We start from the raw sequence: 16,078 nt of genomic DNA, 5'->3' as shown, positions 1-16,078 counted from the left end.
CACACAAATAAACAACAACAATAGTATACCAAAAGCAACATTAAAAATACATAGTCATTTAACTAGATAACTAAAAAAGTACACGACTAAACTTCATTGGAATTTATCAGAGTGTAATAGATAAACATTCGAAAGGTTAAGATAAAATTTATAAAAGAATTGAGAAAGGATAAATTATTCCAAATTTCATTACCAATTGAATTGAACAATTCCCCAAATGTGAGATCATCCTTTGCACTACTATAAATAGAGCTAAAATCTAAACCACAGGTGTTAACAAAGCTTTGCTGGAAAACTGAGCTTCCAAATTTCCGAGAACAAGGTCAGCCATGGCTCTACGCGTTTCCTAGGTGCCACTCCCAACATGCGGCAACAGGACTACTGGAAGTAGAAGAATAGTGCGATGTGCTATTGATATATCACAAACCCCTAGGTCCCGAGGATTTACTAGATCCTGGTCTAGGAGATCGTGGAACCTTCAGAATTCGGTCGTTGGACACACACTTTTCCGCTTCAAAAACCTCAACCCACTACACTATTGGCTAGTATAGAGAAGTAAATAATCGATCCCACGAGGACAGATGAGTTAGCATACATTTGGAGGGTTTTGGGAGGGTTCGACTGCTGCCTCGCAACAAGTGGGTCGAGAATTTTAAACTACTGGACTTAGGAAATGAAAGCTAACTACTCTATCTACTGGGTCCAGGAAACGGGTGTGTACGGCACATGCATGTTCAGGAAAGTGGGGACCAAATTTCCCTAAGTGTCTAGGTTCTGAAAAAACTACAGAAAAGTAAAGGACAAGGCAGAGAAAACAGACAGATCGCAGATTTGATCCTAACTACTAACAAACTTCATCTTCTTCAGGAATCCAATCGGGAAAACAGAATAAAACAGAGTAATAAATATCATAAAAATAGAGCAAGTTCCAGATCTGAAATTAAACAAGGAATTAAAGGCTAAACTCAACAAATCTAAACTACTGGGCCTAGCAGATGCGAGAACAATAGTAAAAATGTCATAATCATGCAGATTCAATTCACCACGTATCAGATCCACAACTCCGACTCACAATCCCTTCCAGATCCAACCGATCCAAACCCAACAACCTTCAGATCCAGGAACATGAACTTCGATTCAAACAACCACTCAACAAACAACCTCATATTCAACCAATCTCAATTCCAATGCAACAGTCAATTGCGAAAAGCATCCAAAATCAGTAGAACAACATCAAACATCAGAAACCATAGTAAAACAAAAAGTAGAAACTACTATATCCACGAGAACAAATTCCAAAACACAAAGCAGTCGCTGAGCTTCCGGCAAGGAAGTTCACGGCGAGAATAAACAAAGGAAAATAAAAGCAAATTGTATCTTTACCCCCGTGAGGACGGTGTTACACCACAGAAACTAGCTAGGAACCACCACGGTAGCCGGGAGTCACCCCATAAGTGCCAAGTGCGTGTGAAGTGAAGTGAACTGTGATTGGAGAGTGAAACTAAGGAGAATAAGTGTAAAAGATCGAAAAAATGCTAAAAAGAAGGCTCCTCTTCTAAAAGGGGTCGTCCCTTTATATATGCAGCAATCCCTAGGGCACTCCCTCTTCATAATTTGTCTTTTTTGCCCTTCATCCATCCTTATACTTGCTCCTTGCTCCAATTTTGTATTCTGCCAGCGTTCCTTTTCATCTCCCCGGTCAGATAAATTGTTGGCGTTTTTCACTTCATTTTCCTCCTTTTCTCTGCCCCTTATAATTTATATGCGCTTCGTAGGTCCGGCAGATTTTTCAAGCACCTGAACTTAAAAACATACATTAGAGCACCGAAAACACAGAGTTTTGATCTAAAACCAATGCATGAAACGAGCCTTATCAAACTGGTCACACTTAAACCATACTTGTCCTCAAGTATAAAAGACAAGAAAAAAGAAATAAGGCAAGTTTCGATGCATGGTTCCCCTTTTAACCGACCCTACGGAAAAGAAAAAGATATAAACTCCTAGACCCACAAAAAGACTTGGACAAAGAAAACAGACACAAAAACACATACAGAAAACAACAAAACAAAGAAAATCACATCGACACATAATGCATAAACTGGTTTAATTTCTAGCAGCCGTCCCCACAAGATTAAGGTCAATTCAAGCCTCTACAACCTCAGATTCATCCCCATCCCTTCTTCTATCTGGTCAGGTTGTCAGTTCGTCAAGATAGCCTTAGTCCTTACCATCCGTTGGATTCACTCGATCACTCATTCCTCAGCAGGGATATTAGGATCATTCACTCATTATTTTGCCATACCACTTTAATGCCTTGAGATCGACTGACACAGAATAGTTCCTTAAGGTCTTTCATTAGGTTGTAATGGGGCTAGGGGATTACAATGTATATAGGTGAGAGTCCTATGGGTCATAAGTTCAAGAAGTATAAGTGAAAACATACTGCGGACATGTGAACTTTGGGACAAAAAAATTGGAAACAACCTCCCTATGTACAATTCTAACTTCCCAAAATTTGGAGATGTTCCCTGGCTAATTAGCCTTATTCTCTACTCTTTTCCACCATGTCAGATAAAATTTTTTCTGCCCTTTGTTTTTCTTCTCTCTATTTTTTTTGCTAATTTTTTCTATATACATATATATTTTTTCTTGGGTCAGGTTACAACTTTTCCTGCCCATTTTCTTTTCTGATTTTTTCTTTTTTCTTGGGTCAAGTGACAACTTTTCCTACCCGTTTTCTTTTCTTAATTTTTTTTCTTTTTCTCCCCTATTCTATCATCCTATTTCGTACCCCAAATGGTGAGCTGCTCCATCCATGTCCCCTTGTTCACATGGCATGAAGGCTAATGGTTCCAAAAAAATAGGAAAAATTCAGTGTAGGCCCAAAGTGTTCACTAAAGGGTGCCTTTCCAATGAGGCAGGTTCAGCAGGTTCGAAAGAATTGAGCTCAAATGGCTATCCCTATTGCCTTTAGTCCTTACTACCTGTGTCATTTTTCTCTTAGCATCAATGGCAGCCACTTTGTTTTTTTAGTGTTTAGTAGAAAGTGTTCTACTCTACGCTTCTAACTCACTCTTAGAGGGCTTCACAGTTGGCTTAAATTAAGGCTTTTTCAATCATCCTCACTTCGTCCAAAATGACTTCAATTTATTAAAGAAGAGGGTTTCACAAATTGACATGTATTCTCTCTTCAATCACTCTCATTAAGGGGCACTTGCTTTTTTATTTCACCAGTTATGGATAAACATAGAATCTAAAAAATCTACCGACTCCTAGACCTAGTAGAAACATGCATGCTCAGACACTTATCACACAAACCCCCCCTCCCACTTCATTCTTGCTTATTCCCAAGCATTCCCGATGAAGTGGAAAACATGGCAGTTAGTGCACACGCAAAAACAGACAGAAACAATCACAAGAAAAACACAAACTTCTCACACTTAGACCAAACATTGGGCTAAGTGGGAAAAGACACAGAACAACAGAAATCAAAAACATAACATCCTTGACAGAGCGTATATCTAAAACATATAGACTAACAAAACACATAATAGACACACAAACTTCTCACACTTAGGCCCAGCAATGGCCTAAGTGGGAGATGGCACATAACATATATACGACTTAATTAAAAATAAAAACTAAAACGGAAACTTAAAATTACGTGGTGTATAGGGGGCGATCAATTCTGACTCTGGTCCCTAAGGGGACAGACTTCCTCACTACCATATTTGTTTTCTTAAGTGGTGGTGGTGCTGGTTCATCATCCTTCCTCTTCTTGGTTAGAGTAGTTGCTGGGGAGCTGGAAACTGGCTTCACTGGGGTGGCTCCTGGGGCTTGCTGTTTGGGCTCTACATGCACTTTAGGAATCATGCGCTGCTGGGCCGAGAGGATGTGCTGCTCGACCACAACGACCATTCTCATTATCACATCGACGGCCTGGGTCATTCTGTGTGCACCTCCATCAGTCCCCTCTGAGCCACTGCATTCTCGCCCTGCTTCAACATCATTTCCTCCATCCTGGTTTTCCACCCATCATCAGCCACCTTCGCTGGCGCCTCGTCCTCCTCTCTCTCGGTCTTCACTGTCACCCCCTCCTATTTCCCGACCTCATAGAATCGGACTTCGTCATCCTTAATTATGGTGAGTCCCTTGTTGAAGAAAGGGGAGATCGAAACTCCCTGAGGCATCGCACAGGGGCATGTGGGTGACTGAATCAGCTATCTTTATGGCCACGTTCCTCTTGATGAAGGCTCCTAGGAGGTTGCAAGTGTAGAGATGGCGATCTGAGTGGGTCCTGACCAGGTGGCATGCTTGGGCCATCCAATAACCTAGATGCACCTTCACGCCCTTAAGCATGCACCACATAAAGTACAACTCTGGAGTGGTGAGAGTTGCGCCTACTTGACCCAGCAGATTGTATCCGATGTATACTTGCGCCAGGCGGAGGACTTGGTCAGTGATATGTATTCTTTTAGAGCAGCTTGTCTTGAATTTTCCTCATTTCTTGTGGGCAATCATCGTCCAGGCCTCCTCAGTTACGAAGCCCTTTGTCTTCTTGGGTGGTTCAATCTCTCTTTCGTTCCAGGCCCCTTCCTCATCCTCTTCGGGCGTAAATAGCCCCATCCTCAGTGACCACTCTCTGATACTCATCACCATCTCCTTGTTGAATAGTCGGAATGTAATTGAGTCTGCGTCGGGATCTGTGGTAGATTTGAATTTGAAGGATGTGAAGAATTCCTTTGCCAGAGCCACCGGTACCTCTTCCATGCAGTGGTCCAGACCACTCGAACCCGATGCTCTTGAAATAGGAGATGAACTTCTCCTCCACACCTAGATCCCTCAGGTCTGAGAAACACAGACTTTTTCCTGACTTAGCCACTTTCCCATTCGACACTCTTCCCTCGCACGCCATGCTCTATTTGGGGTCCTCGAAGTGGACCATCGCTTCCAACAATTTTCTAGTAACAAGGACCTCCATCTTTTTGAACACACCCTCTTCCTCCTGGGGGTCCTCGGTCTCATTTTCAGATTCCTTTTGTGCTTCTTCCTCTTCAGTCGGTGAGGCAAACGGAACTAGGATTGTCTCTGGAGTGGCCTCATCGACCAACACAGTCTTCTTATGGGGCTTAGCTTCTTGCTTCCCCTTACGCTTCCTTTCTGCTTCGTACCTCTTCTCCAGGGCCTCTGGAGAGACATCCTCTGCACCTTCCGGAGTTTCCTGGGCCTGGGGAATATCGTCCCCTGTTTCCTCGGAGTCGCTCAGCCTCAGTTCCCATTGCAGTTTGGCCGGCACTGGGTTCTCCCAATTCTTAGCCCGACGTGACTGTCTCCTAACCGTTCTCTAGTCAACTGGGGTTCCCTATCTCTGTATCTCGATCTCCGGTTTCCTCCTCGACAACTGGTGTTGTTTCTTCCTTCTCATCAACCCTATCAGACTCCACATCGCTCTCAACATTCCCCTCATCTTCCTCACCTACCATACTCTCAACCTGCTCTTGTATCTCGTTATCCTTCTTGCCTCCTTCCGTTTGTTTTCCTACCCCCTCGCCCTCAGATTCGACTTCCTAGTTATTCCCTGCCTCACCACCCTCATCACCCCATCACCTTCCTCGGTCAGTTTCATTTCCTTCTCATCCCATTCCTCATCACCCTCATCGCCCTCATCACCCTCCTCAGTTAGTTTCACTCCCTCCTCATCTTTGATTTTATCCCCCCCTCTTTAGTGTTCTCGTTTCTTCCACAAGGGGTTCGGTAGGGTCTTGGGTTTCGATATGGGGGTTGGTACTGTGTGGGTTATTTCTTGGGATGTGGATTCGATATGGGGGTTCGGTAGGGTCTTGGGTTTCTTAGTGTGCATAGGGCTTGAGAAGTAGGTGTCTCAATCAAGGTTTGGGGTCTGGGTAGAATCTCGAGTGGGGTGAGGGTTGAGGTGGCTTCTTCCTCTTGACATGCAGCCGCCATTCGAGCGAAAAGATCACTCGCCCTCACTCCACGACCGAATTTCTGGAGAAATTCATTCATAATCTGCTTTGGGTCGAACTCATCGGTCATCGTGGTGGAGGTGGGAGTGACCGTAGCGGTAGGTGCTCGAACTGGTTTCTGGCAGTGGAGGGACTGCGGTTGGTGCTAGCATTGACGTTGGAGCAGTTGCAGGCACCGTGATTTGGGCATTCGCAGGCTCGACAATTTTTGGTGGTGGTACCAACGGCGGTTTCTGGGCGATAGGGTTTGAAGACGACGCCTTCATTGACATTTCTCCTGCCGTTCCTTCCAGTGGTTGTGCATTCTTCACGGCGAGAATAAACAACGGAAAATAAAAGCAAATTGTATCTTCGCCCTCGTGAGGATGGTGTTACACCACAGAAACTAGCTAGGAACCACCACGGTAGCCGGAAGTCACCCCATAAGTGCCAAGTGCGTGTGAAGTGAAGTGAACTGTGATTGGAGAGTGAAACTAAGGAGACTAAGCGAAAAGATCGAAAAAATGCTATAAAGAAGGCTCCTCTTCCAAAAGGGGTCGTCCCTTTATTTAGGCAGCAATCCCTAGGGCACTCTCTCTTCATAATTTGTCTTTTTTTCCCTTCATCCTTATACTTGCTCCTTGCTCCTTGCTCCATTTTTGTATTCTGCCAGCGTTCATTTTCATCTCCTCGGGCAGGTAAATTGCTGGCGTTTTTCACTTCATTTTCTTCCTTTTCCCTGGCCCCTTGTAATTTATATGCGCTTCCTAGGTCTGGCAGATTTTTCATGCTCCTGAACTTAGAAACATACATTAGTGCACCGAAAACACAGAGTTTTGATCTAAAACCAATGCATGAAACGAGCCTTATCAACTACGTTATCGAGCCTAAAAAGTTGCTCTGGCACGTTAGGCTCCTTATCGAAGACATCAAGTCCAGCGCCACCCAGGTGGCCCTCCACAAGAGCTGACACTAGCTCGGCCTCATCAACGTGGGGTTCCCTCCCGACGTTGATCAGGACTCCCTTTGGACCCAGAGCATCGAGTACTTCCCGGTTCACAATGTGGGTCGTCTCTGGAGTCAGGGCACAAGCTACCACTAGGACGTCGTTGTTTAATGCCAGTTCGACAACGCAGCCATAGTAAGTGTAGCTTGTGGCACCGGCTTTCTTCGATCTTGAGTAGTAACTAATGGGGCAGCCGAACGCCTCTGCTCTCTCAGCGACTGCTACACCGATCCTGCCTAATCCTATGATGCCAACTCTTTTGCTGCTGAACTGCATCACAAAAAGCCTCCATAAACGAGACGTTTCTTTTGAGCACAAAATTTAAGAAAACAATGTTTAGAGAGTATAAAGAGAGAATAAAGTAAAAAACAGTTAGTGACATTAGTGACGGATTGAAGGGGGAGTGGGAGGGGTCGGCCACCCCCTCCCGACCGTCTGAAGAGCATTAAAATCTCCTCGAGTCGAGCCGAAAATAACATATTAGCCCCCATTCATTTATTAGTCTTTCAAGTAGTCATATTAATGGTTTAGTAATTAGTAATAAGTCTTTCAAGTATTAGATGAATAATACTATGTACTATGTGCGGTTTATACATCTCATTAAAAAAATCATCATAATCTTATTTTGAGTTGAAATTAAAAGATGAAACATAAGGAAAAGAAAAAGAAAAAACCATTTAAATTATATTAATATTATTAGTATTAAATTCCACCCCTTTTATTTTTGGGTTCTGGATCCGCCATTGAATAACATCCCAAAAATGAATATGAGTGTGAGACGAAAGTAGTAACTGATAACACCGGCACACAGTCCAAAGGAAAATGTATAAAATTCGTAAAAAACCCTAAACTTCAACAGCATCAAAAGCATGCATAGGATGTGAAAATGCATAACAATACAACAGTACATTATTTTATATTTAAAGGATGGATCAAAATAAAAATAGTTTTTATTTTTAAGCGCTCGAAGAATATGGGAAAGCAATGCCACCTTAGTAGTCAACCTGAAGTCCTCGAATTTCCAATCCCCACTCCGCACATACTTGTCACACTGGCGAATCCGACGGAGAACAGCCAGCATCAGCCTGATGGCGAGATCCGCCGCGTCATCTGTCACCACACCGGGCGTGTTGGTAACCCTAATCCCCTCCTCCTTACACCTGGCCAAGTCGATTTTATCCAATCCCACGCTGAAGCTCGAGACTATCTCCAAATTCGGCAGCGCGTCGATCAGGTTGGCCCTAGCGCCGGCTCTGGAGCTCAAGACCACCGCGCGGATCGAGTCGGCGAGGAATTCGGTCGGATTGGGTTGGGTCCAGTAGCGGAAGAGCTTGAACCGCTTGTCGAGCTCTTGCTCCAGGTAGTTGTTCATGGGGTGCATCATCAAAACACCGATTCCATCCATTTTCCACTGCGGAGGAGATGGTGTTTAAGTGGTTGTTGAGAGATTGTCGTGGCGGTTTGGTTGATAATTTAATGGAGTATAGAGAGTATGGCTTCACGTGGTGGTTATAGAGATGATTCTCCAAAATTTCTGTGTGGCAGTGGCGAAGCCGCGTTGGGTCCAAGTGGGCCTGGCAGACGCACTTGGGAACAAGAGGTACCATTGTACCCCCAAACGTGACAAATCTAATACTCCCTCCGTCCCGGCTAAGATGACAAATTTCTTGGCCGACACGAAATTTTAGGAGTTATTGGTTAATGTGTTTAATTGGAGAGAGAAAACGTGAGTGTAAGTATTAAAATAAAGAGAGTATATATTAGTAGGAGTAAGAAAAAGTGGTTGGGTGTATTAATTGGAGAGAGAAAGTTTCCAAAAAAGGAAATGTGTCATCTTAATTGGGACAAACTAAAAAGAAAAATGTGTCATCTTACCTGGGACGGAGGGAGTACTATTTTTTTGTGTTTGATTTCATCTAACATTGGTGGTCCAATGGTAAAACGCTCTCAGTGCATGGCTTCTGCCCCGTGTTTGAAACCCGACGGGAGTAGCAAGTAATTTCACTGTTTCTATCATTCCTCTCGGTATGTGTTAGATATGTTTAGACAAAGAATCTTTTCAACTATTTACCATTCTTTTTAATAATTTTTTAATTATGTTTAGACTCCTTTTAAGTTATATAGATATTTTTATTAGTCATCCAATAGTAATTATTTGCACTTATTTTCTGTTTATGCACTTACATTTTTCAGTTATTAGGTTGTTTAGGGAGTAGTCGTAGTATGTTTTGATTGTTTTGATATTTCATATTATATTATATTCTATTATTTATTTAATTATTTTAATTGCATTGGTTTTATTATTTATACGCTGTTGTTTTTGTAAATTTATGTAACATTAACTGAGTGCAACTTGTACCTCAAAATTATTCTTGTTTTTCAAATTTGTTCTATTATTTATTTTTTAAATTGCTTTGATTTTTATATTATACTTTATTAAGTATTTTTTTATTATTTTATGTGAGTATCATTTGTAGCCCAACTTTCACCTCAAATTCTTGCTATTTTAATTTTTTTATATTTTTAATAGTACTTATTTTATGTATTAATTTGTTGTACAATTCGTACTCCCAAATTAAAATTCCTGGATTCGCCATTAAGGGGGGCCCATGGTCCCCCACCAATTCCGAAACCATTATATATATAGGGATGTATTCATTTCATTTTTCCATTCCTCCTATTTCCTTCTTGATCTCATCCGTTTATTTCCTCCATCATATGGCCGATAATATTGAATTTAATCAGTACATTTTATTCAATCAAAATTCGAGGAAGGTCATAATACGGAAACACTAATTTGTTGGTTATGGAAATTTCCTTGATTTCCTCCCTTGAAGATCTTGCAGTTTTTGTGTTATTCTCATGCGTTCCAGACGCATTTTCTCCGTAAACTATCTCTGCAATTTTCGTTTTAGTATTTCACACATTGAAATTCTCACCTCTCGGTTGCCGGATCCTCGGTATTACAATCGTTTATCGCCGGCGTTGTACCAATCATTTTTCTCTCAATAATGGAAAAAGGTAGTGCAATCGTTTTTTCTCCGTATGCGTGTATTTGTTTATGTATCGGAGGTCTCTATACCAATTCAGATCAGTCCTTGTATTTGCTACTTATTGAGCACGTATTTCGTGTATTGTGATAACATGTTAAAACATGATGTCCAGTTTTGATTTGTTGTCGTTTGGGGTTCATGTTATGGTCTAGGTTTCCCAATTCTGGGGGCTAGTGGTGTAGTTTAGGGTGAGAGACAAAACCACTCTGAAAGCCCGAGATTATGTATCATTCCTTTAAGGTTTAGATAACGGCGTGGCTAGTGTAGTAGTTTAAATAGATACAAACAATGCACCAAATGAGAATGGATAATGAATTTTATTGACTATATAATGCGTAATATGTGGACTGCAATGCATAGGATAGAGTAAATAATGAGGGAACGCGATTATGAATCATTCCTTCGGGGTTTAGCTCTCGGCGTGGCTAGGGTAGTAGTTTAAAACGATACAAATAATGCACCAAGTGATGATGGATGATGAATTGTATTGAGTATATAATGAATAATACGTGATCGGAAATGTATAGGATGGAGGAAACAATGACTACCCGCGAGTATGAAGCATACCTTATTGGCGTTAACCGGATACATATAATGCACCAAATGATAATGCATAATGGATTCTATTGTCTGTATAATGCATAATACGTGATCTGCAATGTATAGGTTGGAGGACTTAAAGAATGACTGCGAGTATGCCTCATTCTTTTAGCACATTAGCCGGATTGAAGTGGCCAATCGACGATGAGTAATTATGAACGAGTTTGTGAAGATCGTCAATCGAGTTGGAGTTTAATCGCGTTGGAATTTAATGCGTTGGAGTTTTTTAAAAACAGATATACATAATCTATATATTGTATAGTATAATGCGTAGTTTAGTTTCTGTAATACATTATATGTGATATGTAATGAACATTTATCTTGACCCGTTTAATTTAACTTTGCTGTGTTTCGACGTTTGGCGCACGTTTCTTGTTTTCCCTAAGGTTTAACAAGCCTAGGGACTAGCGTGTAGTATGTTCTAAGTCTAAATAACGTTGTCCAAATACACGAGCTGCAGTAATTCATCTGGGGTTGCACATTCTTAGCGAGTAGGTTTTTTTTACTGATTTACATAATGTACATATTATATAGTATAATGCGTAGTTTAGTTTAGGGGTGTCGAAACGGGTAGCGGGTATTGGGTACCCGCACACCCGACCCATTACCCGTCGGGTTTCGGGTACCCGCTACCCTACATAAGCGGGAACGGGTTCGGGTACGGGTACCGGTTTAAATATAAATATTGTATTAAATTTTTAATTAATATCTGTTTAAGTCTTTTGTCCATTACCGTAATTTTAATTAATACACGTTTTAGGATTAACTCTGAAGTCTTTTGTCCATTACCCTAAATTGTCTACTCTTCACACCCGCGCCGCCACCCGCACCCGCCGCCCGCCACCGCCCACATCAGCCGCCGACCCCTGCCGCGAAGAAGGTAAGGGCTCAAGTCAATAACTTCCAGATTGCTGCCCCAATTCCTAAGAAATTGCGTTGGAAATTATTAAAACTGAAACAAGATGTTGTTCTGTGTTTACAAAATATTGCATACTCTTTCATGCTACCTCTTTATGCATTAAAATATAGATTTAGGTGGCAAGTATTTGGGGATGAGTTTTAGAATTATAACACGTAACCTATCTGCTGGATGAGTATTTGATAAATTAATTTTTTATCAAGCTGGTGCATGGTGAGTTGGTTGTCAGCAATTGATACTATTATGTTAATATAAGAATATATCATGGGAAACTATAATATGTGTTATGAACCTCGGTGTTATGTATATATTGATTGATTGGGTAATATTATTAGTGAGAAGTTGTTGGTGCTAACTTTGAATTTCAGTTTTGAATGAGGTAGGGTAAGTGTTTGGGCGAATTCGAATCTAAATGATTTTTAGGACAACGTGATGAATATATTTTAAACGGGTCGGGTACGGGTACCCGCCTGTCGAATACGGGATACCCGTACCCGACAAGGCGGGTACCCGTCACTGTGAGGGTCGGGTAACGGGACAAAGATTTTTGCTACAAACGGGTACGGGTACCCGGTTCTCCGGGTACGGGTACCCGCGGGTACCCATTTCGACACCCATAGTTTCTGTAATGCATTATTTGTGATATGTAATGAACATTTATCCTGACCCATTTAATTTAAGTTGTGCCGTGTTTCGATGTTTGGTTCACGTTTCTTGTTTTCCCTAAGGGTTTAACAAGCCTAGGGGCTAGGGTGTAGTATGTTCTAAGTCTAAATAACGTTGTCCAAATACACGAGCTGCAGTAATTCATCTGGGGTTGCACATACATAGCGCGTAGGTTTTTTTCTGATTTACATAATGTACATATTATATAATATTATGTGCAGTTTAGTTTTTGTAATGCATTATTTGTGATATGTAATGAACATTTATCCTGACCCGTTTAATTTAAGTTGTGCTGTGTTTCGCTGTTTGCTTCAGGTTTCTTGTTTTTCCTAAGGGTTTAACAAGCCTAGGGGCTAGGGTGTAGTATGTTCTAAGTCTAACAAACGTTGTCCAAATACACGAGCTGCAGTAATTCGTCTGGGGGATAGGCAACCATTCTTTGTCCCATGTACAACATCAACCATGTGATGCATAAAACAGGATAAATAATGCATTCAAATAGCCAAATAATGTACAGAATCACTCAAGTAATGAACATACAAATACTGCATTCACTCTTAGACTCATGTACAACAACAGTCCAATGATGCATAAAACATGATAAATCATGCATAGAAATAGATAAATAATGTACAAATATTGCATTCACTCTTAGACTCATTTACAAGTTTCGTGACGGCTTCCTTCTGCCGTGGAGTTAAACTCTTTATACAATTCAGAAACTCTGTAGGGGTTCGTCGACAATACAGATGGTCGACGTTCCTACCCCTTGGTTTCCTATCCTCCGTCTCTTCCGGAGCTGTACTAGTCCCGTCCACTAATAATCGCTCCCGCAATTTCTGGGGAATTCCTACTGGCAGTATATCATCGACCGCCTCGTCGATGTCCAATCTTAGCTGCTTTGATGTTGTACAACATACAAAATAATAACATACAATTAGTTACATAATGTACATACTGAATAAAATAATGTGGACAGTTATACTGCATTCACTTATACACTCTTGTACAGAAGCATCAAAATAATGTCTGAAAACTGATACATAATGCATTTTAATAATCAAATAATGTTCAGAATAAATCAACAAATGCACCATGAATATTGCAATCATCCATTGTCCCATGTCCAACAACAGTCACATAAAGCATAAACCATGATAAATAATGCACTAAAATAACTAAATAATGTACAGATCCTGTCAAGTAATGAACATACAAATATTCCATTCACTCTTTGACCCATGTACAACAGCAGTCACATGATGCATAAATCATGATAAATAATGCATTCAAATAGCCAAATAATGTACAGAATCACTCAAATAATGAACATATAAATATTGCATTCACTCTTAGACTCATGTACAACAACAGTCAAATGATGCATAAAACAAGATAAATAACGCATAGAAATAGCTACATAATGTACAGATTCGATCAAGTAATGAACATACAAATATTGCATTCACTCTTTGACCCATGTACAACACAAGTCACATAATGCATCAACCAAGGGGAAAATGTTAAATCCACATTGCAACATGGAATAGAATAAAAATGCATTAAATCCACATTCTGTATCTGCAAGACAACCCAAAATAAAAAAACCGATTAGCTTATCGACCAAAATCAGTACATTTTCATCAACCAAAACGACCAAAAAAAACAGGTTTACCTCAAAAATCAACTGCAAAAGTCAATAATGTACAAATTCGAAAATAAAATGCATAGAAACACATGATTTACAAGAACATCGACCACATCAGTAAGATTTCAACCACAATATTCGCACAGAAAACCAAATATAACTCCAAAATCAACTAAATACTTCATTAATGTAAAAAACCCTAAATCAAACGCCAAAAAATTCAACTTTTTATAAACATCAACCAAATTTCATGAGCATTATTTCAAATAAACACTAAAAAATGTGAATCGTCTACTATATCGCCTCCTAGAACTCGACAATCGGCGAATAGGAGTATTTATAACTAAAAATCTGGACTTTAGAGGCACACCGTTTTGGTTAAGATCAACTGAATCGACGACCGACGGCGCGCGCGAACTTAGAACACAGCTTTCTAAGTCTGTATCGGCGATTGATTGAGCTTTTCATGGTGAGAATCGATGGTGAAGGTGGTTTCTCTCGGTGTTGAGGGGCGGCTAGGGTTTCAAGGGTTTTGAATTAGGGGAGAAAGGTTTGATCGTGGGTTGATGGGATGGAGTGAGTAGATGGAAGGTCTCCCGCTTAATTATCGGAACTTCCGTTTTGAAACGCGTTCCAGCCATTATTGGATTACTATTGTACCCTCATAATGCACAAAATAAGACCAATAATGTAACACGGGATTAATTACCCAATTTTGATCTTGACCGTCCATTTCTCTAATCTAATGGTTGATATTAAGAAGGAAATAGGCACTAAGGGGGCAATAGGAGAATAATATATATATATATATATATATATATAGGAGAATGATCAATACAAAACTTGATCTCAATACAAAATCCAGACCAAATCCTGACCATGAGATTTGACAATCCAATGGTCAATAATTAAACAAAAACACGGAGGGTCATTGTAAAGCAGTTTTAGGTCATATTATAAACTTTGGGTTTGAGGTCATGTTAAGATCATTTTATGTCATCCTTACTATAATGACGTAAAAATAAGCTTACAATGACTTAAAAATGACTTTTGTACGCTTGGTTCTGCATTTTTGTATTAAGAATGGTTTTGCATAGATCAAAACCCTATATATATATATATATATATATATATATATATATATGTTGATCAAAACAAGTATGGCTTTAAACAAAGAAATACAGACCAACTTTCAGCCTTAGGATCTGGCGAGATCATCTTGATATTAAAAGATCTAATGACTCAATTAATTCCTTAAATCTTATTCTTTTATTCACTAAAAATCCAATAAGGTTAATTAAGTCATTAGCCACATTTCGTTGGTTATGGCATCTCCTATAATTTTGCCATTTCTCTTTCCACTAACAAATCATATGCGTCAATTATGATTTGAATTGACTCAACTTCTTCTCCTTCGTATATTCATCTTCTTCAGCCTCTGTACCATCAAACTTCCATTACAATTGTTCCAGATTAATCTTTTCCATTCTCAATTTTATATCATCGTCGTTGGAAGATCCCAACTCCAACCGTGTTCCAAATTAATCTGTTCCATTTTCAATTCTATATCATCCATGTTGGTAGATCGCACCTCCAAAAATGGAATCCGACGCACATTCTATTTCGCCCGTAGATAATCAATCACACCACGATGACGTTGTTGGGAATACAGGTTATGGTTATGTTTTTTATTTTAATTTGTTTGTTATGCTCCGATTCACATATTTGTATCTGTGTATGTCATCGTCTTCGGTTGTATGAATCTTTTCAACTATATTATTTGATCGATTTGTCCGCTATGCTTCGATTTGTGTATAGGATGACCCATTTTCGTATAAGATAGTTGTATGAGTTGTATGCCACGATTTCTTCATATTATGACCTATTTATCATTCTACATCCAGTAGATGGAAACTTGTCTTTTCTTAATCGTTAGTTTTTCGGTGTTTTCTGATTATGAATCATTACAGATTTAAATACACCAGAATGCCCTATAGAATAAACTAATTGAGGAATTTTATGGGGCTGAGGCACACCAGGAAGTAGATGTTCAACCACCCGAAGTCGTCAGCACGAAGGGATGTGGTAGTAGACTCCCCTCAAGAGTGGAGAAGGCTTTGAAGCTTAAGAGGAAGCCTTTGCGTCAATGCAAGAAATGTCAGGAGTGGGGTCACCACAATTCAAGGAATTGCGACAAATTCAAAGAGAAAGAAAAGCGGCGGT

At 40.2% G+C, this 16,078-nt stretch overlaps 1 protein-coding gene across 1 annotated transcript; it reads right to left on the bottom strand.

The window, feature by feature from the left end:
• Nucleotides 1-346: 346 nt before the first annotated feature.
• LOC121795133 (hydroxyphenylpyruvate reductase-like) lies at nucleotides 347-8,374 on the bottom strand. Its single transcript, XM_042193584.1, has 3 exons — nucleotides 7,961-8,374; nucleotides 6,825-7,239; nucleotides 347-378 (listed from the first exon to the last, which is right to left on the bottom strand). The coding sequence occupies exons 1-3, from the start codon at nucleotides 8,372-8,374 to the stop codon at nucleotides 347-349; spliced, it is 861 nt and encodes a 286-aa protein (XP_042049518.1).
• Nucleotides 8,375-16,078: the final 7,704 nt, after the last annotated feature.

The sequence above is a fragment of the Salvia splendens genome, chromosome 3 (assembly GCF_004379255.2).
Source record: "Salvia splendens isolate huo1 chromosome 3, SspV2, whole genome shotgun sequence".
Taxonomy (NCBI): Eukaryota; Viridiplantae; Streptophyta; class Magnoliopsida; order Lamiales; family Lamiaceae; genus Salvia; species Salvia splendens.
This window is presented reverse-complemented; position numbering and strand designations above follow the sequence as displayed.